The sequence below is a fragment of the Cordyceps fumosorosea genome, assembly GCF_001636725.1.
Source record: "Cordyceps fumosorosea ARSEF 2679 chromosome Unknown scaffold_22, whole genome shotgun sequence".
Lineage (NCBI taxonomy): Eukaryota > Fungi > Ascomycota > Sordariomycetes > Hypocreales > Cordycipitaceae > Cordyceps > Cordyceps fumosorosea.
The window spans coordinates 150,626-175,489 of NW_017387322.1; the positions used below are offsets into that span (position 1 = coordinate 150,626).

A 24,864-nucleotide genomic window follows, 5' to 3' on the forward strand; every position below is an offset into this window, starting at 1 on the left:
GGCACACCCGACACCATCGATTGCAATCCGGCTACGATGCCACCTTAGCAGCAAGCAGGCTGGGAATCAGGCTGAGAACAGGAACCTGTGCAAAGTAGAACGGAAACAGAGAAGAAGGAAAGAAAGTAGAAGAAGAAAATAAGAAGAATGAAGGGGAAATGAAGGGGAAATGAAGGGGGAAAACAGCAGTGCACTGTTGGCGACTCAGATGTCGAATCGGGCGAGGGTGCCAGTGCCTCTTCTGCTGCATTCTCACAACTCGACAACGATGGGTTCGCGCAGGTCACTTTTGGGACCATCACTGACTGCTGCATTAACAAAGAACGTATCGTCGCCTCGCGACAGACCAAGGAGGGAAGCGACACTGGGCTTCACGGCAGACTTGGCCAAGCGCAGAACGTCTCGCCATTCAGCCGACCCCGCCGCCTTCATCTTCTCGAACTCGCTCTGCGGCTTATCGTACAGGATTCTCTCGCAGCCGTAGCCGGTGGGTATGTGCCCGAACACGTGCAGCCGCGGCCGGACGCGTCCAATCTCCGCGGCCAGGTGCGGACAGCCCGCGTGGTCGTCGCCGGTTCCGTCCTGGTGGTACTTCGGAGGGCCGTGGGTGACGACGATGTCTACCTGGCCTGCTTCAACCGAGCTGAACTTGGTCTTCAAGAACTCCGCGTCGCTTGGGTCGTACTGAAACGCGAATTTCCCTCCGCGGTTTGGCGTCCAAGGGCTGCCAAAGATTCTGAGTGTTCTGCTGGAACCCTGTTGGTCCTTGCTGTCGTGGCCGAGCCCAGGCTTGGAAAAGCGGAGGGTAATTGGCTTGCCGTCTTCGAGATAATAGACTTTGCTCCAGTCCATGTCGGCCTTTGTCTTCGCGTGGCGGTATTTGGGGTCGGGATGATCCTTCAGATACTCATCGTCGAGAAAACGATCAAGGTTTCCGGCGACCACGACTTTGTATTTGTGCGGCAATTCATCCAGCCAGTGTATTTCCTCCTGTATGGCTTCGAACGATCCGAGCTCTGTCAAATTGCCAGCATGGATCAAGAGATCGCCATCCGGAACCTCTGGATACCTGTCGCACGTGCCGCGCGTGTCGGAGATGCAAACGACGCGTATAGGGAACTCTTTTGGCTTTTCGGGTGGCAGATGAGTATTGGCACGATGGCTCTCGATCAGGCGCTCGGCCCAGCACTGCTGACGAGTCTTCTGCGACTGGGTTTTGGCGGTATCGGCCATTCTCGCGTATGCTTCTAGTTCGTTGCTGGTAATGAAAGGTCTGAGTTATCTCTCTCAATTCACATGTAGATGGAAGATAATATACAGCCGCCCGTCTTTGTCTCGTTCTTGGGCAACCGGCGCACCAACCATACTCGGGGCGGACTGTAACATGCCGTTGCAAAGGGAAGTTGGGAGCTTTCATGAAACACTCTGTCAACGTGATACGGGTCGGTTTAGACAGCTCAGTGATGACAAAAACTTCAAAATATGACCGAATATGAGTTCTGAAACAAACGTCATGGTCTGGCCGGCCTGCCTCGGGCCACTTGCTGGCCTGCGAGGTGACCTATGCCGATAGGCAACCACTCCATGCAACGTCATGGCGCAACTCCCCGGTGCGATCAGCTACTAAGAATATTTTCTTACATCCGCCTTCGTTAGGGAAAACGAGAGGAGGCGGAGCAAAGGATCCCGCCTTGTTGAACTACAACACAGACACCCTCCATACTGCCCTACTGCCCCCTTCATTCCCCCTATCAAATTCTCGCTGTTACTCCAAGTCTTTCCGTTGCTTCCCATCAGTAAACATGGGTAACCGTCATTCTCAGCCCACGAAAGGTTCCGCAACCATCGATGGCAGGGCAGTCCTGCAAAGTCATCTCTGGGCCACCCAAGCTTGGTTGATCCCTGTGCCATTGCCTCGCGAGGACCAACACGGAAAGCCGATGAACACGCTGAGATGTTTCAAGTACATGGACCGAAGGACTTTGATCGCCGCGCTGGATCATGTTGCGAATCGGATTGCTCAAAGCGACGGGAACGTCACTATCGTGGCCGTCGGTGGCGCTGTCAACACTCTGCACCTCCGGTCCAGAGCCCAGACCCACGAAGTTGACTTTTTTGGCACCTGCGCTGACAACCATGATCGCGTCCTCCTAAGCGAGGTAATCTATTATGCACACGTTCACTGCCGCAACCTTGGACCACAATGGCTGAACACGGAGACAGAGGAGGACTTGCAACGGCCGCTTCACCACTCGGCGACCTTGGAGGCCCTTGCACAGAATGTCAAGGTGTTTGAGGCACCACAGTCTATGCCGCCCCATGGTCATACGCCTTTTCTGCCAAAAACCACTGGTTGCTAGTCGGGACGCCTCGGCCGTATGATCTTGATGGCGCCGTGAGTTACAATTCACGCGTACATCCGCAGCCACGAAAATCGGCCAGTCGAAACATCGACCGTGCTTGATTGGGCTGCATACTACAAAACGAAGGAGATAACCCAGTCCCTTCGAGCAGAGGTGAATGCAGCCTACAACCGAAAGTATGGAGGCAGCGCCTTGATTTAAGCCGTTGATCTGGAGGGTCATTTTTCTTGGCTGTCTTGAAACGGTCGGGTCGGAACTTGGTGGCATGGGGAACATTGCGTTGTGTATTTTGTATTTTTCAGCTATCTGGATGCCAAGCTATGTTGAGTTGCTTGGCTAGAGTGTAAAGAAATGAGAAAACGAGTGAGAAAACAAGTGAGAATGATTGTTGCAAAGTATCGGTACATGGAGATTGACTGTGAAGCAGAAAACTCCATCGAGGCCCTGCTTTGTAGACACTAAGCCACACTCACCAATCTCGGGACGAAGTAGGAATTGTTGAATTTACTGCGCGGGTCATTACCAAGATGTTCAATTTCCGGAAGTATTCATCGGCCCCTTCATCCTCGAACCCCTTCATCCTCGAACCCCTTCGTCCTCGAACCCCTTCATCCTCGAACCCCTTCACCCACGAACCATTCTGTGGCATGGGGATCGGTTTCTTCGGGGGTGCGACAGCAGCCGCCCAATCCGGCACCTCTTCCAATATTTGCTCCTTCTTTTCGTTTTCTTCCTTGTCCAAGTGTTGCTGGACAGGCCGCAGATAGCCCATGTCGGTACACTTGTTAGAGGTGTCCCTCTGCTCCATGGAGGGCTGTTCCATGGCGGGCTACTTTTTGGCGTGCAGCAACTGTTTGTGATCCGATAGTTTCATGGTTGAGGATGGTATAAAAAGGCAAGGCTAAGTATGAAAAGAAATGTTGAGACAGAAGGATCAAATCTTCGGGCGATTGGTGCCCTTGTTACCAGGTATTCGTCCAAACGTCAAAAGGAGTTTGGGTTTGTCGTATATTTAGAGCGTTGTCGACGTGGAGCGTCGGTAGCAATAGAAGCTGCATACGAGCCCTGCAAAAGTGACGGGCTGCGCTTCATTGAGCTTGAATGAAAGTACGGGATCATGATGGCCAGTGCGAGATTTTGCTTTCTATGTTGCCGGTAGTTATCACGTTGTAAAACAAGCGCTATCACTACCTATAGTAGCCCCAAGGTGAACCGTCTTTGACAATAAATGCAGTCAAAGGATTCTTGGACAATAAATGCTATCAAAGAATTTTTGGAGAATACATGCTGTCAAAGAAAAGGTGTGAAAGGGCAACCGACGGGAGATGCATGCGCCAATATTTTTTATTGTTCTTCTACCTCTCTTTTAATAATGCAGGGCGCGCGTCACCCATACTGTGGCCTCCAGGTACAACAGACATGTGGCCACGGAGCACTTACGTGTCCTACCTACAGAGTACTAACTAATCAAGCTTCATCTGTTCTTACCTGCATACATAGTTACCTATGTCATCAACCCGCCTCTCCCATCCACCTTTGATACATCACCATCACAATGCCCACTCTGCTAGATAACACCCTCAAATCAAAGGTAAATTGGCCCTTGTGCTGCGCGCCATGTCCCGCCCTTGGAAAGCTGGAAGCTAACCCTCGTAGAACATGGTCCTTGGTAAGTCCCGACAACGGGCTGTCGCACTCACCCACCCACCTGACTTGCTGTGTAGCCTTCGGAGGCGTTGTGGTTGCTGCTACAGCGTGGATGCTCGCTGGCGACTTGTTTCCCCCTGACGAGGATCCCAAGGGCGACCCGGAGACATGGACGAGGGAAGAGATGCGGAGATGGCTAGAAGCAGTCAGTTGCGCCCCTGTTCCGTCCCGTCCGTAACGCTCAGAGATGCTGACAATGAATGCAGCGCAGCCTCTTCCCCAAGTCAAGCGATACGCGCGAGGAGTTGCTTGCTCGGGTCCAGGCAAATCTTAGAGTGCCCCGCAAGTAGCCGTGGCGAGCATTGTGCCTGCGTCTGGATATCTGTACAACGCTTATTACGCGCAGGTGGTTTCGCTTTTCCAAGCACACAGCTGCTTATTAGGCCGCACCTTCCAACAACGGATGAAAGAAGCCTGGAGTTGTTTCAAGGCAGCCAGATGAGAGTAAAAATGGGAATGTCCCCATTGAAGAGTTATCGGATAAATTCGAGTCGATGGGGTGTAATCAGACGGCAGATATAACCTTCAGTCAGCGCAAAGCTCTTGACTCGTAGGTAACCAACCTTTCCATTTGGTTGCAGGTCTCGTCATAGTCATCACTGCCACATGGTAGTAATGGATAATGACTTTTGCTCAAGTGCGTCCCCTATCTTGATGGGCACCCCGCGCACCGAGGAACCGAGTTGCCTTGTTGATACTGGATTAGAGTGCGGCTAGTAACTACTACCTATACCCATAACGCCTTGTATTAAGAGGGCCCTGATAGACTCATAGTTGATTGAAAATGCAGGGTCGGCACCGGCAGCCGGAAAATTCTAGCGACTTTGGGAATAGCAAGTCCCTTGGCCTCCTTAGTAATATCGCGGGGCGGCTGTCGGAGGCCACACTAACAACTTTGTGTGTACAAGCCGGCGCCGGCTGTTAGTATCTTGTCGGCCAGTCGGGGCGGAGCATGGCAGCCACTGGGTCGAGCCAGACTGATAACGCCATTTTCGCCCCAGAGCACTCAACTCCAATCTTGACAAGCTAGACGGCAGACTCGGAAAGCCATCAATCACGCAAGATCCCCCGTTCCTGTTTCGCCTCCCTGTCCATACCACGATCCTCGTATATTGCGCGCCGCACCGCCCGATTCTTCAACATTGTCTCTCGGAATCTCCCCTGCCCTTGTCTCGCAGCAAACTCGCCCCTGCTCTCGCGTGCTCTCCATCCAAAACTCTGTCCTTCATTGCGACACAGAGCGTCGGTTCGATCGGGCTCTCAAGACTTGTTTCAACCTTGATCAGACGCCCCTGTCATTTCATTCCAGAAGCCTTACGAATAGTGATTACGAGTCAAGCCGTTTGCAGCATTGTTAGGTTCCCCAAGCCGTTGACGCCATCCGGCGCTGACACGCCGCAACCCTGACCACCCGCCCTTTGCCTGCGCGACCGAGACGCAGAGCACGCCATTCCACCCTCTGCCCGCCTCAGCGCCCGCAGCAGCCGATGACTGGCCCTGCCCTGCAGCTACGCCATTCTTAAAGGACATGGCGGCCCTGCCTCACCGCATCCCCTTGGAAATGACACAAGCAACCGACGCCGACGCTGCCCTACTGGCGTCCTCTGGCCCAGACAACAATGTAGCCACCCGAGGTTACCACCAACAACCCGCCTCTGCGACCTCTCCTCACACTCAACACAAATCCCACCCTTCTCGAGACAACTGTGATCGAAGACGACCTGCGGAGGAGGACCACTCCCGGCTCAAGAAGATGCCTTCGGCGCTGGTCGGTAAGACCGTCAGTCCGTTTCTCAAAGAGCACATCCCGGGCCTTTATGCACCTGTTGGCAAAGACTTCCAAGATGAATCTTCCCACACACCGCCAGTCGCCGTTCCAAGAGATGCCAACACTCGATATTGCTACCGACATCGTCCCGACTCCAAGTGTCGGCGGACAGCAGATGAAACGAAAATGGGCATGATTCAAAGGGTATGCATGCAGCCCGCAACCAGTCAACTCCATTAAGTCGTGCTGATAAATCTGTAGGATCTAAACAGTCTCTCCGCCGCCGATCAAGAAGCAATCACGCACGTTTGGTCGCTCTTCTCGGCCGCGCCCGCCAAGCACCGAGAGCTTATGCTCCAGGGCATCATTACACAATGCTGCTTCCCACAACTCTCGACCGTCTCCCGCGAAGTACAAGAGCAGTTGAAGATCGACTTTCTGACAGCCCTCCCGACGGAGCTGTCGTACACGATTCTCTGCCACCTTGACACAGTGTCTCTGTGTAAGGCTGCCCAGGTCAGCCGTCGCTGGCAGAACCTTGCAGACGACGATGTGGTCTGGCACCGCATGTGCGAGCAGCATATCGATAGAAAGTGCACCAAATGTGGCTGGGGCCTGCCTCTGATGGAAAAGAAGAAACTCAAGGCATGGAGCCGCCACCAGCACACGGCGCATGGCAGGGAAAGCGAATCGACCACCACTGCCGACGAGGTCAACGGATCCAACAAGCGCCCTCTAGAAGACGACGCCTCCTCATCAAAGCGCCAACGTCTCGATGGCGCGGGCCCGTCGACTTGTCTAGAAACGGAGCGCAAGTTCCGTCCGTGGAAGGACGTTTATCGCGACCGCTTCAAGGTTGGATTCAACTGGAAGACCGGCCGCTGCACCATCAAGACTTTCAAGGGCCACTCGAACGGCGTTACGTGCCTACAGTTTGATCAAAACATCCTAGCTACCGGCTCGTACGACACTACGATCAAGATTTGGAACATTGAGACGGGCGAGGAGCTACGTACGTTGCGCGGCCACACAGGTCCCGTGCGAACTTTGCAATTTGATGACAGCAAGCTCATCAGCGGCAGCTTCGACAAGACGATCAAGATTTGGAACTGGCAGACTGGGGAGTGTCTGAATACGCTTCAGTGTCACACCGAGGGTGTCCTGTCGGTACATTTTGACAAGGGCACGCTGGCGTCGGGATCGATTGACAAGACGATCAAGATCCTGTGTTTTGACACAAAGCAAACGTTTTATCTACGCGGCCACACTGACTGGGTCAACCATGTCAGACTCGACACTGCCTCTCGAACTGTATTTTCGGCGTCTGACGACTTGTCTGTCAAGTTGTGGGACTTGGATACGAAGCAGTGTATCAAGACCTATCTGGGTCATGTCGGGCAAGTTCAGCAAGTTCTTCTCATGCCCCCCGACTTCGAGCCCGATGAGGTTCCCAACCAGGATGACAACGATACCGCGTCTGTGCGGAGCAGCCGGAGCGTGACGCCGACGCCGTCGGCCCAGGTTGATCGTTCCGTCTTTGGCCCCGGATTCGCGTCAGACTCGCGACCGCTGCCGCCGCGGTACATGTTGACGGGCGGCCTCGACAACACTGTGCGTCTGTGGGACATTGCGACGGGCAAATGCATCCGCAGCATGTTCGGCCACGTCGAGGGCATTTGGGGCCTGGTGGGCGACACGTTGCGCGTCGTGACCGGCGCCAACGATTCGATGACGAAGATTTGGGAGCCTCGCTCAGGAAAGTGCGAGCGAAGCTTCACAGGTCACGCCGGGCCGGTGCAGTGTGTCGGCCTTAGTGACTGCCGGATGGCGAGCGGAAGTGAAGACGGCGAGGTGCGCCTTTACAGCTTTGAGGGCGAGGCGACAGAGGAACGGGGAACACCCTCGTGAACTATGTCGACGTTATGACTGGCAATGTTTGTGATTTTTATATGTTGATTTTGGGGAGTTTTTTTCTTTTTTTTGCATTTGGCGTAGGAACGGCATGGCCACTGAATTATATACCGGATACCCTTTGTTGTCCTGTACAAGGCCCAAACCAAAAAAAGAAGGCCAATGTTGTTTGAGAAGGATGATTTTTCTCGACATGACAGGCAAGGGCAAAAACACTAGAGAAGATATCGACAGTCATTGTTGGGGCCATGTGCATTTGGGGATAAAGGGGTCGCAGATGGGGAAATGCGAACGGCCCGAGTCTCGGAGAAGTGTGCGGTGGAACGGGATGGGATAAGGGATAGATTTGCTTTGAATTATGGCCCAGGCCAACAAGATATGAATGAACTCACTTCTTGGTAGAAGATTGTGGTGCTCTGTCACATGTGAATCTCAATGGTGCCTGTGTTGGCCATTTTTAGTGGCCCAGCAATGACTGTGGCGTTTGGGGTCGCGTGTCCCGGCTGGATCGCGCGCCGAACACGTTGGAAAGCCTGGTGAGCTTGGATATGGGAATGTAGAATCAACTTTTGGCACCGTTAAGACGAACCGGACCCTCGTTCCGCTACGATCTCGTTCCGTCAAGAAATGGTGGCGCAGGGCTGCAGTGATTTGGCCGTGGTGGCTCTCTTCAGGTTGTCAAATAGATGCGTGCTTGCATTGTGCAATGCGAACTCGGGGGGCCATTGGTCCCGATCAGCCTCCGTGCTGGGTGTTACAGAAAAGAAGGAATGCAATGCCGGCCAATGCGATGCGATGCAATGCGGGCGCATTTCCGTCCTTGGAGGCGGCGATAGCGCCCCGGAGTCCGGTCGGAGCTCCGCTGCTTGAACCGGAGTTTTCCAGGGCGCGCAGTAACAACACCCCCAGACAAGGTCGGCCCCATACCGATGACGGTTCGCGCAACAAGTCGACGCTTTTGGTTTTTAATGTTTTGCGCTTCCCGAGGTTATTGATGGGATAAAGCGGGTAAAGATCGAATCTCGGGAGGAAGTGACCTTTGGAGGATCTCAACCTGCGAAAGGACAAAAAGCAGCTGAGATACCTCGGCAAAGTGCGTTCCCCAGCTTTTTCTTGGGCTCTTCCGCGGGTGAAACGGTCTTTTGGGTGAGATGGCGGCGCCAATACAAGTGGCATCGGAACGGCTCGGGGGTTCGTCTTGCGCTGGTAATTACTTTAGCTACTTGTGTTTGCTGCCTTGTTATTCTTATTATGGACAGCGTCGGCAGGAAATGAGGCCAAACCTGATGGTCTCCTGGAAAAGGACCCGCTAGCTCGGCTTAGAGGATGAAGTACTGTATGCGCCAGGTAGTTGGTGACCAATTTCATCGTGTACTGTTGCGGGTGCCCTTGCTTCAATGTCCATCTGTTACCCAACGTCGAGGGGAGCCGACGATATCATTTGGTAATGGTCATAAAGCGTGCGGGAAAAAGTCGACAGGACTGCCACCGTAAATAAGCATACAGGCAGGCAGGGATGCTCAGGCACCGCCTTACAGCCAGACAAGAAAAGGCGGTTTAAAAAAAAAAAAAACATCTCGCCACTTATTTAAGCTAACACAATTAGGCGCCTTTCTTAACATTTTAAAGGCCATTCTCTTGGCAGGCCTAGCTATGAGACGCCGTTGTAGTAAGCCCTCAGCAAACTGTGGAGAGGGTGAGGTGATGTACATAGATGATGCCCGGTGCATTGGTTCATCTGACTGAGAAGTGGACGTGAGAAATTCTACTGGCTCTTCTTCCTCTGCCAAAAAAGAAAAAAAAAAGCGCTCGGAAAACGAGGAAGTTCAGAAGGCGTCGCTCCTCCAGCCGAACATGCAATGCCCTTTGGTCCGACCCGGTAGCGCCCGGAAAGTAACAAGACCATCTCGCAAACAAAGGAGGGCGCGCGCGCGCTCCAGCCAATGCGGCTCAAGAGAAATCACCAGCAAAGGCCAAAAAGGCCGGGGTTTTTCTCCCCTCACTCCCCTCCCTTACGCCATAAGTTTAGTTTGCCTGGGCGGCGGGGGAGGAGTGAGGGACCCAGAATCATATGCTAAAAGTAGGGATAGTTTGGGGCAAGGCCTTGCTTGTCTGTGTGAGTGATGCGTAGTCGGGCTGCATGTGCTCCAAAAAAGGTCAAAGCCAGGCTAATATCGGAGAGCCGGTGACTGTACCGTACCTTTTCTCGTCGAAGCCGGCTGTTGCAACTCTTTCCTTCTTCTCCTTCTCTTCTTGTCTGTTGAACATTGTCATCTTGTCGCCGTCCTTGAACCTCTCCGCTCTCCTGGTTTGTTGACAAGAGAACCGTGTTGGCTGCTGTTTTGTTTCCTTGCCTGCCTACTTGTTGTTCTACTCGCCCTTCCTCTCTTCCGAACCGATCCCTCGGCCCGGCCAGCGTCATTTCTTCCCTCGTCGCAACAGACCAAGAAAAAAGTCGCGTCTTTTTCTACTTGCTACAAATCGTCGCATCGACGATACCGAGCCTTGCGCCAGTCCTTTCTCTCTCCTTCGCCCTCGACACATCCGCCAGCTCTCTCCCCTCCACTTCCACAGCAATGCCGAGCCAAGCCGCCGACGGCAAGAGGAAGCCGCCCACGGCGGCTGTCAACCTGATTGGTACATTACTGCGCCTTTCCAATGCTGTCGCAAGCTGAAAAAAAAATCGAATCCAGTCAATTGGCTAACATTTCTCCCAGCTGGTGGCTCTGCCGGCATGATGGAGGCCCTCGTGTGCCATCCCCTCGGTAAGTTTGTTGCTGGAATTCCAGGCGCAGAGAGAAGCTCGGCGGGCATTTTTCCCCACACACCCGATCGCGGGGACCGCGGCACAACGGTCATGCGACAGGCAGTGACATGCTCTTGAGGAAAAAGGCCCAATTGGCATCCCTGTCGCGAGGGAGAAATAAATATTGAAGAACAAAAAAAGAATCACCGACAAAAATCACTAACATGCCTCCTCAGACACCATCAAGGTCCGGATGCAGCTCTCCCGCCGCGCCCGCGCCCCCGGCGCCCCCCGCCGCGGCTTCGTGCGCACCGGCATCGAGATCGTCCAGAAGGAGACGCCCCTCGCGCTGTACAAGGGTCTCGGCGCCGTGCTGACCGGCATCGTGCCCAAAATGGCGATTCGCTTCACCTCCTTCGAGTGGTACAAGCAGCTGCTCGGGGACCCTACCACCGGCACCGTCTCCGGCCGGGGCGTCTTCCTCGCCGGCCTCGCCGCCGGCGTCACCGAGGCCGTCGCCGTCGTCACCCCCATGGAGGTCATCAAGATCCGCCTGCAGGCGCAGAGCCACTCCATGGCCGACCCGCTCGACGTGCCCAAGTACCGCAACGCCGCCCACGCCCTCTACACCGTCGTCCGCGAGGAGGGATTCGGCGCGCTCTACCGCGGCGTCTCGCTGACCGCGCTCCGCCAGGGCACCAACCAGGCCGTCAACTTCACCGCCTACTCCTACTTCAAGCGCTGGCTCATCGACTGGCAGCCCGAGTGCCAGGGCACCGGCACCCTGCCCAGCTGGCAGACGACGCTCATCGGCCTCGTGTCCGGCGCCATGGGCCCGCTCAGCAACGCCCCCATCGACACCATCAAGACGAGGCTGCAGAAGGCACCCGCCCAGCCGGGCGTCAGCGCCTGGGTCCGAATCACCCAGATCGCAGCCGACATGTTCAAGCAGGAGGGCTTCCACGCGTTCTACAAGGGCATCACGCCCCGCATCATGCGCGTCGCCCCGGGTCAGGCCGTCACCTTCACCGTGTACGAGTATCTGAGGGACAAACTCGAGAAGAGCAACCTCGCCTTTGTCGGCGGCACGTTTGAGGAGTAAAGAGAGTGCTGGGAGGGGCAAAGATGCTGGGATTCGGATGTCACACGACTCGCAAATACCCTCGACGCACACACACACACACAAAACACACTCGCGCTACATCGGAATATAAACTCTTAGTTATATACCCTGTCGACGAAGGTCTGTGGTTGCTCTTTGGACTATACAGCGACTATACAGCCGTTGGATAGTATAGGACATGCTTTTTCTTTGAATTCTTTATTGTTCGGTTTAGAGGCATCATTTGGTTGCTTTATTTGTTGGCATGCCGACATTGGCTGGGGGCACCAGAAACTGGAAACTGGCATCTCGTCATGTCTTTCCTTTCATCTTTTGTCGAATTTCTTGGATATTTAAAAACAGATAGAATAAAAAAACTTCAAACCTATGCAATCATTTCGTGTACTTCTAATATGCTAGCGGGGTGCTTTCGGCATCATCCGCCCTCGTCCCTGTTGTCTCACCGGCCAGGTCGCTTCGGCCGGCTGAACCCCTGCCTCGCCGCCGGCTTCGGGTGCAGGTCCCCCAGCACCAGCTGCTCCGTCACTTCGCTCGTCTCCTCCACCTCAAACCTCTTGTCCACCGTCAGGCCCGCCTCCTGCTCCGCCACCGCCAGCACCGCCCGCTTCATCAGGGGGTACATCATGCGGTTCTTGATGGAGGACTTGGCGCCGCCCATCGACGTCGGGCACGTGTACAGGAACAACAGGGGGCTCTGCTCCGCCCCGTCGTGCGTGTGCGTGTACCGGTAGAACGTGAAGCGCGGCTCGGTGCTCGAGATGGCCTGCGACAGCTCGGCGATCGTGCTGGGTCGGGGTGATTCGGGTACCAGTTCGACAGCTTCAGTGGATGGGTTGATTTTCTATTCCTGTTAGCATTGCGTTTTCTTTTCTTCGCTCCGGCAACATGAGCGACATCCGCCGCCTCTAACTTACCAGCATAGTCACAACGCGGCTGCCCTGCATGTCCTTCAGGGCAGCAATGGCCTCCTCGGAAACAGGCATCGCCAGGCTCTTGCTCAGATGAATTTCACGAGTCCCAGTCCCCGCACCAGCCTCCTGCTCTGCGCGCTTGACCTCCCCCAGCGTGCGCTCCTCCTCCGTCAGGGGTGCCTCGAGCTGCGCGTGCGCGTCCGCCTTCTTAAACCCCGCTTCAGTAAACTCTTCCGGCGTCGTGAAGAAGAGACTCTCGCGAAAGTGCTCGAGGCCCAGCTCGCGGTTCAGCGTAAGTCGCGTCGAAGCGAACAGCATCTTCTGCCGCACCGGGGCGGCGTCTGGCACGTAGGAGATGGCCGCGAGCTTCGGCGCCGCGTCATATCGTCGGATAATGGCATAGAGTGCGACATTGGGCTTGATGTGTGAATGTAGCGATTTCAAGTCGCCCGAGAACGAAGATGTCGAAGCTATGCTAGCAAGCGGCACCAGTGACTCTTTTTCGATGCCAACCAGAAGAGCAAAGGTGGACGAAGATGACAACAGCGAGCTAAACTGCTCGTGGAGCTCCTTCGAAGCTGTATCGGGTTAGGGAGCGATGGTCTTGTCCTCACAAGCTGTTCACGTACCAGCAATCCCTGACTGCATTTTGCAAAACCTCAATGCCCTGATTTACTCTGCCTCCCAAGTTTGCTTGTTCTTGTCAGCTTGTGAGCTGCCCACGGTTACGCGGCGGGGTTCCAGCGTCACCGTGCCCCGCTTCGCAGAGCCTCTGCCTCTCCCTCGCTACCCTAGACTTGCAAGTTTTGTTATGACCTTCAGAAAGTCGGCGATCCAACGGCGAAAACGGGGGAGAAGAAATGGCTGCAAGCTTTGAGCGAAAATTAAACTTCTGTATTAATCACATGTATTGACATGTGTAGGATTGATGGTCCTGATATAAGTGCAATCAAGTAACTAAGAATCTGTGTAAGATATTCCTCCAGCATTACAACCACCATGGGTAACTGCGAATAATTTGCGTCGTAAGCTAATTCCTGCCAAAAATGGGACCTAAACAAACGAATGGAAATATGACGTAGCTAAACTCGGCCCCAATAAATGAATGAACACACTCCCAACAATCACATTATCATAACCGCGATAAGGGCGAGACCTCCAATGGAAGAGAAGGAAGGTAGGCAGACAGGAGCAGAGTCGGACCCTGGCACCTGGGAAGGGATGGGTGACTCTCCATAAGGCTTGTTGGTGGGTGCTGCTTTGGTTACCATAGTAGTCTCGTATTGTGGAATAGCTGGTGCTGATGTTGCAGAATCCGATGCGCTGGCTTGGGCAGCATCTGCAATCGATGTCTCGTATGCCTGCGGCTCTGGCGCCTGACCTTGCGCGGTTTGATACTGCGGTGGCTGGGACGTCGAGCAAGGCTCCGAGGATTGAGCAGCGGTAGACTGCGAAACAGGCAGGGCAGTAGATTGGCTCTGCGGCTCCGGTGCTGCTCCGGCTGGAGTAACAAGCTGCGAGCTGACAGGGACAGGAGCAGCTGTTGAAACTGACGAAGATGCTTCCGCTGTCCTTGGACTGGAGGCCGCGGTATACTGCTCAAGAGCTGGCTCTTTTCCATAGACGTTTGCAACGCCAGGGTTCTCTTGCGGGCACGAGTTGCCGCAGCAGCCGAGAAGAGGGTTATTCTCGCAGTTGTGATCACACATGCTTTCGTCCTGAGGAGTGATGGCAGCATTGTCGTTTCCGCACCGGCATTCCCTAATAATGTTAGATAAAATGAATGGAGCTAAAGGATGCAAACTTACTCGTTTAAAAGGGCAGCCATCTGGAAACCCTCACAAGCCTTTTGACAAGCTTCCGGAGTAACACAGCCATCAGGAAAGGAAACGGGCTCTCCAAAGCATGTAACGTCGATGGAAGAGCAGCCGATGTAGTGGAATCCAGGAATACTGTGAGGACTCTGAGCAAACGCCCCGAGGACCCAAGAAATGACAAGAATGGTGATAGCGGCCATAGTGAGCGTATGAACGGAGCGGCAGTAGGGGTGATTAATGGACCAAAATGTTGGGAGCACGACGAACCCGTTCCGGATGAGATGTAGAATCAGGATTAGGTATCTCTGGGTGTGTAGGAAAAAGAAGAGAACAGGAGCAGAAATGTCGGCGGAGGCTGATTACATGGCTGCTGAACGGGCACTTGCCTTGCCAGCTGGCAGCCGAACGAACGGCCAACCTTACCAGCTGGCAAGCTGTTCTTGCCTCCAAACAGCACAGCTACAGCAAATACGACAAATTTTCGTCAGATTTCATGTTCACTTAAGATTCTGAGATGTCGCAGATAGACGCTAATTCTCTGCCACTTGATCTTATTTCGAAATTCTTGGATAATCCTCGACTTACACGGAAGCCGGCCTGCGTGTACTTGCTGAAGCTTGCAAACGGAGCCACATCCAAGCATCTCGACCCTTACTTGCTCACAACGCACCCGCTTGACTACAGAAAATTCTCAACACTGAGTCAGCTAAGTTCAAAGTGCATCGATTTTGAAATACATCAAAGTACTTCTAAATAGTTCACCAATCATGCGCTCGAGCACTCCTTTGGACGTTGCAAAACAACTCGGTCGCAGCCCGCCCCCCCACATCCTAAAAAGGCAATCCTCAATTGGGGCTAGCGGACCAAGACATCGCGTACTTCACGTGATTCCACACACTTGCCTAGCGAAAAAAATATGCGGCCCACAAATCTATCAGGGCAAGCGAGCCCCAATTTACAGAGCCACCGCCCAATTGTGCGAAACTTGTACTCAGGAATTTGTCCCGACTCTCCATCATCGCAATCCGTTGAGCATCAAATCCGTCAAGATGAGCGCCCAGGCCCAGAACAAGATCGCCGCCAACAGCCCCTCGAGGCAGAACCCCTCTGAGCTCGAGCAGGCCATTGCTCAGGCTCTTTACGACCTCGAGAGCAACACTGCCGACCTCAAGGCTGCCCTCCGCCCTCTGCAGATTGTCTCTGCTCGCGAGGTGAGATAAACTTGAAGAAACCGGAATGCTACACAGACCGGCTACACAGACTTTTCGAAAATCCTGTTCCCCAAAGACGATGCGATGGTAGCGACGAGCGTACTTCCACGAGCGAACCTGAACATTGATTTTTTCCGAGACGATGGAAATTTCTTGGTCGTGGCTTTCGTGAAGGGGACTTTGCGCGCAGCGCCACCGGCAGTCGAATTGGCTTCGCGGAACAGGACGGGAAGCGGTCCAAGGCATTGCGTCCTGGAGCTCGCATGCTGACTTGTGGTCTGTTTCTAGATCGAGGTCGGCCACGGCAAGAAGGCTGTTGTCATCTTTGTCCCCGTCCCTTCCCTGCAGGGCTTCCACCGCGTCCAGCAGCGGTACGTATTTCAAACCACGAGCGCCACAGGCAGCACAGCCGAGCACGTCTTTTCTAACACTTCCCCGCAACAGTCTGACCCGTGAGCTCGAGAAGAAGTTCTCTGACCGCCACGTCCTGATCCTCGCCTCGCGCCGCATCCTCCCCCGCCCCAAGCGCTCCGCCCGCTCCCGCAACACCCAGAAGCAGAAGCGTCCCCGCTCCCGCACCCTGACCGCCGTCCACGACGCCATCCTGGCCGATCTCTGCTACCCTGTCGAGATTGTCGGCAAGCGTGTCCGCACCAAGGAGGACGGCAGCAAGCTCCTCAAGGTCATCCTTGACGAGAAGGAGCGCGCTGGCGTCGACTACCGCGTCGACACCTACGCCGAGGTTTACCGCCGCCTCACTGGCCGCAACGTCAGCTTTGAGTTCCCCCAGGCCGCCGCTGAGTACTAAGCAGTCAATCGCCTCGAATAAAAAGGTTAAATGAGACGGGCATGATAACGGGTTGGGTTGAGATGTGCCATTTAGCATTGATGGTTGGTCAAAAGGGCTTGGCGTCTTGCGAAAAGTAGCTGTCATAATGATTTATGCTACATGATTTTTTATCATTCAATCGATCCTATCCTCCCACTACCAATGTGACTTCTCGGGTATCTAGAAATGTAACACGTTTCCTCCATTTACTCCTGTGCAATTTTTCCCACCCCTAGTACGCACCAGTAGGCCAGTTCTCGCTTCTCCCGCGCATCCCGTTCCTTGCCCAGTGGGGTGCCCATGTCGTTTTGACCATCAGATTCCCACTCCATTCTCACGAACATGGGTATTTCCAGAATGTCTTCGCCCTCTTTGAGCGGCAACTTGTCGGGGTCGCTGGACAAAGAGGCCGGGACCACCTCTAGTATTATGCTTACCCAGTTGCGGCCTCGTTCCCAAACTTTGCCCACTTCGACCTGGTTGGAGCCGTCGCTGCGGTCCCTGCCATCATCCTTGAGTGCATCATCCCACATATCAGTGTTGGCATCAACTTCGAACTGTGGGCAGATTATAGTGACTGTGCTTGAAAACCTGCCTGGCGTGAAATTCGGGGTGGCCAGTGACACTTTAATGCTCTCAAAGAGCGGGTTTTTAAACGTGATGATATACTGACAGGGCCTTAGAGGCTTTAACGGGCCCTCCTCTGACAGTCCAGGGCGATAGGTGACGGGAATCGGGTTGGCGTTTGGTTGGAAGGGTCGAATCGTGATTGTTGGAATGTATGATTTTGCGACGAGTCGGATTTTATACCTGGTTGACGTGACTTTGCTCTCTGGTTTCGAAAGAATATGTCTGCAGGCAGGACAGCGCTTCGAGCGTTTGGTACGAAGCAAATATGGAATTGGTCGTAGCTCGTCTTGGAACCGGACGCCTTCCAGCTGGTTCTCTTTTTGCTCCGTGCCAGCAGTGCAGTCCCAGCCACCACTGGTGAGCTTTTTAACAGACGGGGAGTCATTCAGTTGTGCTAGCTTGAGGCCTTCATCAGTATTCAAAGCTTCCCGCATAACGTACGGCACGCCCTGCTGCGACTTTTGCCCTCCGCGACCGGTATACAACGACATGATCCGTGACAACGCGGCTGGAGAGGAAAAGCCACTATCATGTGCCAACATACCGCCCAGCGCAGCTCCTACATCTGCCAGCTGCGACTGATAGAATGACTTCAAATTTGCAAATTGCAAATCGGCATCTACATGGTCATCGGGGAGCGGGGTGTCGTCGTGTGTCTCTTTGCGACGCTCTTTGACTTCCTTGGCGGTAATCTTTTGCTCGCCGCCATTGTTAACCCGAGACAATTGAGAGTGTATGCCACTGTGGCGATCGAATTCTATACCGATTTCGCGGGAGGACCAGTTGCAGTATTGACAGATGAGCGCAAACGGCCCCGTGCTTGTGCTGGACGCGCCGTCAGGCCCGAGTAGCTTTGTCTCGGCAGCATCTGGAACAGCAACAACTTGCACAGGACCGATGCAGTTTGGGCACTGATAGCAGCTTCGTGTGCATCTATCAAGCACTGGTTAGCATATTGAGGCAAGGCAAAGCAGTGGTGGAAATGTACCTGTTGCCCTCACTTCGGAGATTGCTGCTAGGAACCTCGAAAAGGCAATTTGGGCAGAAATATGTGACAGTTTCCTCTGTCACACAGCGAGGGCACCGTATTTGTTGACAGTCTTCGCAATATAGCAGGTATTCGAGGGGATACAAGCTGTAGCTGGATCGTGGAGCTCGGGGGTCGAATGTGCGCTCGTCCTCGTCGGAAGAGGAACTGGTCGGCGAGCCCCTGCCAGCATCAGCTGGAGGTTGATCGGAGCATGAGCACTGAATGTATGTATACGGCGTCGTTGTCGCCATTCTAGAGCCTCAGACCAACCGAATGCCGCAGAATCCAAAGACGATCCACGTAGTTGATGCACCCGCGACCCCAGGGGAGACGTGACTGGAGGCAGGCCCCACCCTGTTTGCCCTGTTGAGCTCGGTGAGCTCTCGGCCAGCTGCCGACTTCTGCAAACACGTCTTCCTACACTCCAAAAAACACATCTCTCAATTAAGATAAATGGAAACATTCATGTTACCCATTGCTCACCCTATTCTAGTCGCCGATGGCCGTTGTGCAATTAAATTCTTCCGAGTGGACGAGATACGGGTGCACCGCCGTGCTGGCGTGCTCTGAGGCTGACAAGCCTCGACAGCCATACGGGAAATGCTTGTCACCGCAAGTTCTGTAAGTCGGATATGCGGTGTATCGGTGTATGCGGCAGTAGTATAACCTAACATCCGTGAATCACGACCAAAATAGACAGCGATTTAGGTCGTGGGACTCTCATCCACATTCCTTCCTTGGACAAGGCCGCGGTCGTGTCGGGCATCGTTTCTGGCGTCGAACCGGAACACAAGACATTTCTCCAATCGTACAACCTACTCTCTTTGAATCCAGATGCCACGACCGCAAACTCTGTCCCGAGGAGCTGGGCAGAACCCGACGTCAAAACTGCCTTGCTCCGCTCGGTTGCCAGCAATATAAAGCAAAGCAATGTACGGCCTCGCCCTCGTGACTTGTTGCATTGAATTGGCGTGGCATCAGCTAATGAATATCATAAGATGGGCCTTATAGGATCCCCGTCTAAAGTGTCGTAAAGCAGAGGCACATATGCCAGTCTTATCGCCCTGGACTTGAGGCTGGTACCACTAAAGATGGCGCTCTGCTGAAGGTCGTGTCTACTCAGTATCAGTGCATGTCCCTGCAAATATTATAGCAGCATATGAGATATGCAGCTATAACTAGGGATATTGAGGCTGATTCAGTCTTCGCGGGGCTATTCTGGGGTTGTCGTGACAAAGCCACTTCGTCGCATGAACTTTGTCGCTCGTGTCAAGGGGCCTGTTACAGCCAGAAAAAAGGTCCCGACAGTATCTTGGACCAACGACATGATGACTGCCGAGCACATATCACAGCCGCCTCCAAGTTTGTTCTCTCTGGCTCCATGTTGACTGCCAATGGTCGTCCCGGTTTCTGACTGGCCCGCTGGCATTTACCTACTAGTACTTGACCAGGTGCAGCCACCCGGCTCCAGGCAGGTACTCGCCGAAAAATACGGATCGTGAGCCTCATTGTAAGCATGACAACATTATCATTCTATGTCGTGCCATCAGGGCCGTGGCTAGTATCCTGCTCCAGCCTATTTATGCTTGCCAGAGTTGGATTTGCTCGACGGATTGCTTTCCACTCTGCCCGAAGTCTTCGCTTAGCGCCGAGGCGTGGGTTTCGGCGGACATGTTTTTACTGTATTCAGAATGTAGCATGCGCGAGCAGCGATGCCTGCGTCAATGTTATTCAGAAACTTGAGATCTTCATTTATCCCATGGGCGACTAGGATGTAATCTCTGCCTTGTGTAAGTGTTGAGATTTGTGTAGCTATGGCAGCTGGTGTATGCGTTTCCGTAGCTCCTAATAAGAAGCGCCTTGTTGCCCGTTTGCAGGATTTTGTATCTCGATTGATGAATTGATAACTTGTAATAGCTGTCTGTGAGTCGGTCTAGCTATTGCTAGTGAGATAGTGGGTATCGAATATTGATATGCCGACGTGGAAGCTTTGGCGAGATAACCTCATAGCCTCCTCCAGTATCGACATCCACAGACACGATGAGAATGTCTTTGATAAATGAACCTGAAAGTGGCACGCCGATTCGAGGTAACGGATCTGCATGTATTGATTGGTCGCCGTATCCGAAGCGAAGATGTGTTGAAGAACGAGTTTCTCCTCACGCAGAATCCCTGTATGGGGTCCTGGTATTGACGACATGGCGCGGTCAGGCTTGGGATATTTGTTAGGGCTCTAGGCCCCACAGCTAGCAAGATCTGTACCCCGAGGGGATCTTCAACACTGTAGGTAGGGTTTCATCAGGGGTTTCAGTACAGAGCACACTAACACAGAAATACTTGCGAGTCACCGAAATACCACCTAGAGAAGTGTATCTTGTTGGAAATGAATCCTGATTCGCGCACAGTCGTTTGCACGGAGCCTTGACACAGTCAAGGAGATGGGCTGCACCAGGTTTGTGAATGGCTGAGTAAGAGGCGAATAGAATGTATTAGGTCTTTTTTTTTGTAATTGACATGACAGCACTCTACTAGCATGGCTGGTTTTAAATACTACGGTCAACCCATTCTTAGCTGTGGTGGCTAGTGACCTGGGCTTCTGGCTCTATAATGCAGTAGTCAGGGTGCGCGGGCACAGAATGAGCCCAACATGATCGAAGCTGTAATCTGCAACCCATGACTGTAGTACATAGTATGGAGCCCAACTCGCTGGCCAACACTTGGAAAGGACTAGCCAGGTCCGTCTGCAATGGTCAATCGTGCATGTCTCAGCTACCACGCCGTCAGACGGTCCATCCCTGCACCAACCATGACGAAAGACATGCATCAACAACGCCATGGTGTGTTGGCACAGCGCCCAGCGTCGCTTATCCTTGATTTCAGCGTCTTTGGACCGCGAATGCTGTCATGACCGCAGGATTCGTCAGAGGCGTCTCGATTGCCGAATGCCACTGTCACCGCAGGATTCGGCAGAGACATCTCAACCGCCGAATGCCATTTTTCTTCAAGAAAGAAAGAACGAAAGAAAGGCTGGATTTTTGAGTTTTGTTGCCCAGTTTGACTAAAATGAAGAGCTCGGTGCTTTGGCCCTCCACGCCCCTAGGTTCCGTGGCGTGCCGGGTGAGGCCTTTCGCCTCAACCCCAACGTGCGGGCCTAGCTCCTTGGCCTTCAGCTGGCTATGTTGGATATGATACGTAGTTGGCTCTGAGATGCATGAGCTTTGGTTAATTCGGCCCAGTCCCCTGGGTCAATTTAGATCAATTGTCGTCCTGGTGAAGCCCAAAGGCTATTACCGACCTCCCTCTGGTCCCAGAGCCAAGGCCCAAACTCCTGACTAGCTCTCGGTTAGCCAACTTCAACCTTGATCCTGGTTGCCCTGACAAGGGCGAGCATGCCATTCTCAGAAAGCGCCCAACTTATGACGCCGGAATCTAAGATTTGGTGTGGCCGCAATAACGATTGGCGGGTCTGGGTGGCACATAGCTGCACAATAGTTAGTACATAGCTGCTGAGCCGGCGCATAGCTCCGACACAAGGATTACAGACAGGTAATATAGCTGGGGCGCATATTGGCCGATCGAGCTGGCACATACTAAAACCGCTGGCCCCCGGACAATAACTGTCGTTAGCATCTCTCGCCCCTGTGAAATCCCCAGCGACTGTTGTTCTCTCCTGGTGGCGGAGGTTTCTTTTTTGTCTGTCTGGCTGGACAGTCGCTGGCGATGCCGCATACCGATCGACGACACTTTATTATGGGCGAACCCGCCGCGTGCTATTCTTGAGAGAGCTCCAGGAGCTACTACTGTACGTTACTTTGCCGCCGCCACCGCCTTGTCCCGTGTGGGAAGCACCGCATGGGCGCAATTGCCCAGCTGCGCGACCGGAAACAAAACGAAATTTCTCAGGTGGCTGTTTTATCACGACGGCGTTACGAGGAGCTCGTGTCTGATAGATACATTCTGCGTCAAAGCTCGGGCTGTGCTACATTCAGGTGTGCAGCGGCTATTGCCACCAGCACCTACCATTACGGTTATTTCTTTGTGTACGAATACTTTTTAACAGGAGATCTGGAATCTCCCCTCATTCTTTTTTTTCTCTCTCTTTTCTTGTGTCAAGTTTCGTGGCAAGACGCCCCCAAACTGCTTGACGAGATGCGGGCCAACGCTGCGCCCACGGTGAAACTATGGGATGGACGAAGACGGACAGCAACTGTATGGAACGGAGTACACAGGGTAAGCAATCTGCAGCAGCCTAATTGGAGCGTAATGACTGAGCAATACAGGAACCGGAGCTGTGGGCCGCCAACGGCAACTGTCTCGTTTATCTATACGGCAAGGGACAGTGCAATGCTGGAGCTTCCTTTCGTATCGACTTTACCGCCTTGACCCGCGCACGGTGTTATGGATTCATCGAAAAGTACATGGACAAGCAGGGCCATACGTTTGATCTTCCAAAGACCGACGTCGACTGGAATCGATTGCGCCCGAGGCGAATGGTGTCATTGTACGTGCCAGCCGCAGCGGGCAGCACACGTTCGGAAGTTGCACGGCAGCATGTTTCAATCCGCAACCTTCTTGCCTGGGTATTAGGGCTCCCACTTGTCGGTGAACATCTCGGCGGAGAGATCGTGACTCTGTTTCAAAGCATGGTCGCCTACCGGCCGCTTGTTGCTGACTCTACCCCGGACCTGTTGGCGTATCTTGATTTCGCAGGATACTTGAACGTGGTGGCACAACCGAGCCATGCTCTTGCCATTCTATATCTTGCAGAATTTCTCTGCCTTCGGGAATTATATGCCCGAGCATTTGTGCATTGCGTAGGCATGGGTGATCGAATGTACCAAAGCACCGAATACACAGTAAGGATGCAAGCTTCAAACAATCACTCGTTTTGCTAACAAGGAGCTTAGAAAGTCAGTCTTGCTTCCAGAAAGCTCATGAGAACCGCAAGCCAGAAATTAAAGACCAAGTTGAACGCCGCCATTGAGGATCTTGGATCATTTCTCGATGACGAGCTTTCGGAGAGTCGAATCGGCCTGCCTCCAGACATGCGTGCCCACCTGGACAGGTTTCGCGGCGCTCTGTTGACGTTCTACACTGCCAAGTTTGGCTCTTTTCCTCCTAGCGATTTTGACTCAAGGGTTGTGCAGGCCATGTTGGAGGACTTTGAAGCCTTGTACGACCTTCTTGTAGACGACGGCATCGGCGCGCCCGGGATGTTCGGTGGGAACAATGGGGGTGGCTTGTGCATTCTGCAAATCATCAAAGGATTCGACAGCCGCAATTCCTTCGTCGCCCGTCAGCATCCCCTGCCTCTTCTCCCCGATACGTCCGGGCTTCGCACGCGCCGCATGTCGTGGCTTGGCCGCGGAGAGATGAAGAAACCCTCCAACCGGCTCGTCGCCCATACAGCGCTGATCAAAGCCTCCAACTGGCGCGATTCCAAGAATGGTCTCGTACGAATGTACCGTGATTTTGAGGGCAAGTCGCTGGAGCCGGCAGCCAACAAGGGAGACAGATCAAGCCTGTCAATCACGGATGCTCGCAAAGTGCGATGGATCTTGATATATGCCATGTGCCAGGTTCTACGCAGCATCTCGCAAACGGCGCCGCAAGTGGCCGGCGAACAAGCACCCTACTTCCTCAGCGCCCCCATTGAGCTACCGCCTTGGGACATTGCGCTGGACAATTTGAATACAACAATGGAGCTCCCGATTCGTATCAGCGCATTGCCTACAATGCCTCCGCCGACCAATGAGCCTTGGCAGCCCAAATTCGCAGACGAAGTGGAAATCAAACCGGACATTGACTATTTTGCATTGACGCACAATATGGAACTCCAGCAGCCAGCAAAGCTCGGGCGCAGGCAGTCAATGCTGAGCCAGACCACAGCATCACCAACGAGGCGATCGTCAGCGAAGCTCGTGACGGGCACCGGGCTCGAGCGTCGCTCAACAATACGGGACTCGATAAAGCGACGACTGCGCCCGGGAAGCGCGACTTCTGCAACTTCTCCCACGGCGAGCAAAAGTGTGTACCACGAGATCGTGGTTGAAGGCTACGGGAACGGCACCAATGAGGTCAAGCTTGGGAGGCGTAACACTGTGGGCTGTGACAATTCGGAAGTTGCCCTATGGTCTTCCGCAACCTTGCCTCGTGTCCCACGCCTCGCCGACCCAACGTACCCGGGCATCGACTCCGCCGCACCAGCTCCCAACCAGAGCCGCAGTAGTTCCCACCGGAGCAGCAGCGCGAGCTTCATCGACGCGACACACTCGCAGGCCGCATCCGGCCCTGCCTCCCCTGCCACGATCGCCACGGACGAGTTCGAGCAAACCCCCGCCGTCGAGCCCATCATTGTTCGCAACTCCTCGCACAGGAGCCTCACGCACCGGTACCCGATGAAGGCGGTGCTGGACACCATCAGCCGCACCTCGAGCAAGCGTCGCGCCTCCTTCTCGGGCAGCAAGGAGCCGCCGCCGCCTGTTCCGCTGCCGCCAGCAGCGTCGCCTGCTGGCACGCCGTCCCGGGCCTCGAGCATACGCAGGAGCCTGCTGCCGGAGAGCTGGTCGCTGCCGGGGCGGGCGATGGTCGCGCAGGACATATGCGAGGAGGATGAGATTGTCACGCTGCAGTCGGAGGCGGACGAGTGGATCGCGATGCAGGCGTTTCTAGACGGCGACCACTCGCGGACGCACATGGACGACGAGGCAGCGGTTCCGGGGTGGGAGCAGTATAATGACCTGGGCGGCTTGACAGAGGTTCGGTAAACGTCTCCAACAAAGGCCGGGACACGGACTGTATTGTCCGACCGAGAGATA

The 24,864-nt window shown here is 54.0% G+C and overlaps 11 protein-coding genes across 11 annotated transcripts; 5 read left to right on the top strand and 6 right to left on the bottom strand.

Moving 5' to 3' along the window:
* Positions 1–252: 252 nt before the first annotated feature.
* ISF_07484 (Metallophosphoesterase domain protein) lies at positions 253–1,233 on the bottom strand (the record flags this gene model as incomplete). Its single annotated transcript, XM_018851087.1, has 1 exon — positions 253–1,233. One exon carries the CDS (start codon positions 1,231–1,233, stop codon positions 253–255), a length of 981 nt encoding a protein of 326 aa, XP_018701683.1.
* A 560-nt stretch (positions 1,234–1,793) lies between these two features.
* Positions 1,794–2,138, bottom strand: ISF_07485 (hypothetical protein; the record flags this gene model as incomplete). The annotated part of the gene is made up of 1 exon (XM_018851088.1): positions 1,794–2,138. One exon carries the CDS (start codon positions 2,136–2,138, stop codon positions 1,794–1,796), a length of 345 nt encoding a protein of 114 aa, XP_018701684.1.
* A 694-nt stretch (positions 2,139–2,832) lies between these two features.
* On the bottom strand, positions 2,833–3,186 carry ISF_07486 (hypothetical protein; the record flags this gene model as incomplete). The annotated part of the gene is made up of 1 exon (XM_018851089.1): positions 2,833–3,186. The coding sequence occupies one exon, from the start codon at positions 3,184–3,186 to the stop codon at positions 2,833–2,835; it is 354 nt and encodes a 117-aa protein (XP_018701685.1).
* Positions 3,187–3,918: 732 nt separating this feature from the next.
* ISF_07487 (Stress-responsive protein Ish1) lies at positions 3,919–4,360 on the top strand (the record flags this gene model as incomplete). Its single annotated transcript, XM_018851090.1, has 4 exons — positions 3,919–3,954; positions 4,020–4,032; positions 4,088–4,215; positions 4,277–4,360. The coding sequence occupies 4 exons, from the start codon at positions 3,919–3,921 to the stop codon at positions 4,358–4,360; spliced, it is 261 nt and encodes an 86-aa protein (XP_018701686.1).
* Positions 4,361–5,598: 1,238 nt separating this feature from the next.
* On the top strand, positions 5,599–7,746 carry ISF_07488 (sulfur controller-2; the record flags this gene model as incomplete). Its single annotated transcript, XM_018851091.1, has 2 exons — positions 5,599–6,042; positions 6,100–7,746. The coding sequence occupies 2 exons, from the start codon at positions 5,599–5,601 to the stop codon at positions 7,744–7,746; spliced, it is 2,091 nt and encodes a 696-aa protein (XP_018701687.1).
* Positions 7,747–10,325: 2,579 nt separating this feature from the next.
* ISF_07489 (succinate/fumarate mitochondrial transporter) lies at positions 10,326–11,597 on the top strand (the record flags this gene model as incomplete). Its single annotated transcript, XM_018851092.1, has 3 exons — positions 10,326–10,386; positions 10,467–10,514; positions 10,732–11,597. The coding sequence occupies 3 exons, from the start codon at positions 10,326–10,328 to the stop codon at positions 11,595–11,597; spliced, it is 975 nt and encodes a 324-aa protein (XP_018701688.1).
* Positions 11,598–12,057: 460 nt separating this feature from the next.
* ISF_07490 (twinfilin-1) lies at positions 12,058–13,177 on the bottom strand (the record flags this gene model as incomplete). Its single annotated transcript, XM_018851093.1, has 3 exons — positions 12,058–12,459; positions 12,533–13,107; positions 13,159–13,177. 3 exons carry the CDS (start codon positions 13,175–13,177, stop codon positions 12,058–12,060), a joined length of 996 nt encoding a protein of 331 aa, XP_018701689.1.
* Positions 13,178–13,653: 476 nt separating this feature from the next.
* On the bottom strand, positions 13,654–14,546 carry ISF_07491 (twinfilin-1; the record flags this gene model as incomplete). Its single annotated transcript, XM_018851094.1, has 2 exons — positions 13,654–14,290; positions 14,338–14,546. 2 exons carry the CDS (start codon positions 14,544–14,546, stop codon positions 13,654–13,656), a joined length of 846 nt encoding a protein of 281 aa, XP_018701690.1.
* Positions 14,547–15,395: 849 nt separating this feature from the next.
* ISF_07492 (40S ribosomal protein S7) lies at positions 15,396–16,365 on the top strand (the record flags this gene model as incomplete). The annotated part of the gene is made up of 3 exons (XM_018851095.1): positions 15,396–15,557; positions 15,846–15,928; positions 16,002–16,365. The coding sequence occupies 3 exons, from the start codon at positions 15,396–15,398 to the stop codon at positions 16,363–16,365; spliced, it is 609 nt and encodes a 202-aa protein (XP_018701691.1).
* A 227-nt stretch (positions 16,366–16,592) lies between these two features.
* Positions 16,593–18,297, bottom strand: ISF_07493 (dynactin Arp1 p62 subunit; the record flags this gene model as incomplete). The annotated part of the gene is made up of 4 exons (XM_018851096.1): positions 16,593–16,943; positions 17,640–17,949; positions 18,149–18,226; positions 18,281–18,297. The coding sequence occupies 4 exons, from the start codon at positions 18,295–18,297 to the stop codon at positions 16,593–16,595; spliced, it is 756 nt and encodes a 251-aa protein (XP_018701692.1).
* A 4,569-nt stretch (positions 18,298–22,866) lies between these two features.
* ISF_07494 (hypothetical protein) lies at positions 22,867–24,813 on the top strand (the record flags this gene model as incomplete). Its single annotated transcript, XM_018851097.1, has 2 exons — positions 22,867–22,902; positions 22,954–24,813. 2 exons carry the CDS (start codon positions 22,867–22,869, stop codon positions 24,811–24,813), a joined length of 1,896 nt encoding a protein of 631 aa, XP_018701693.1.
* Between the last annotated feature and the right edge of the window lie 51 nt (positions 24,814–24,864).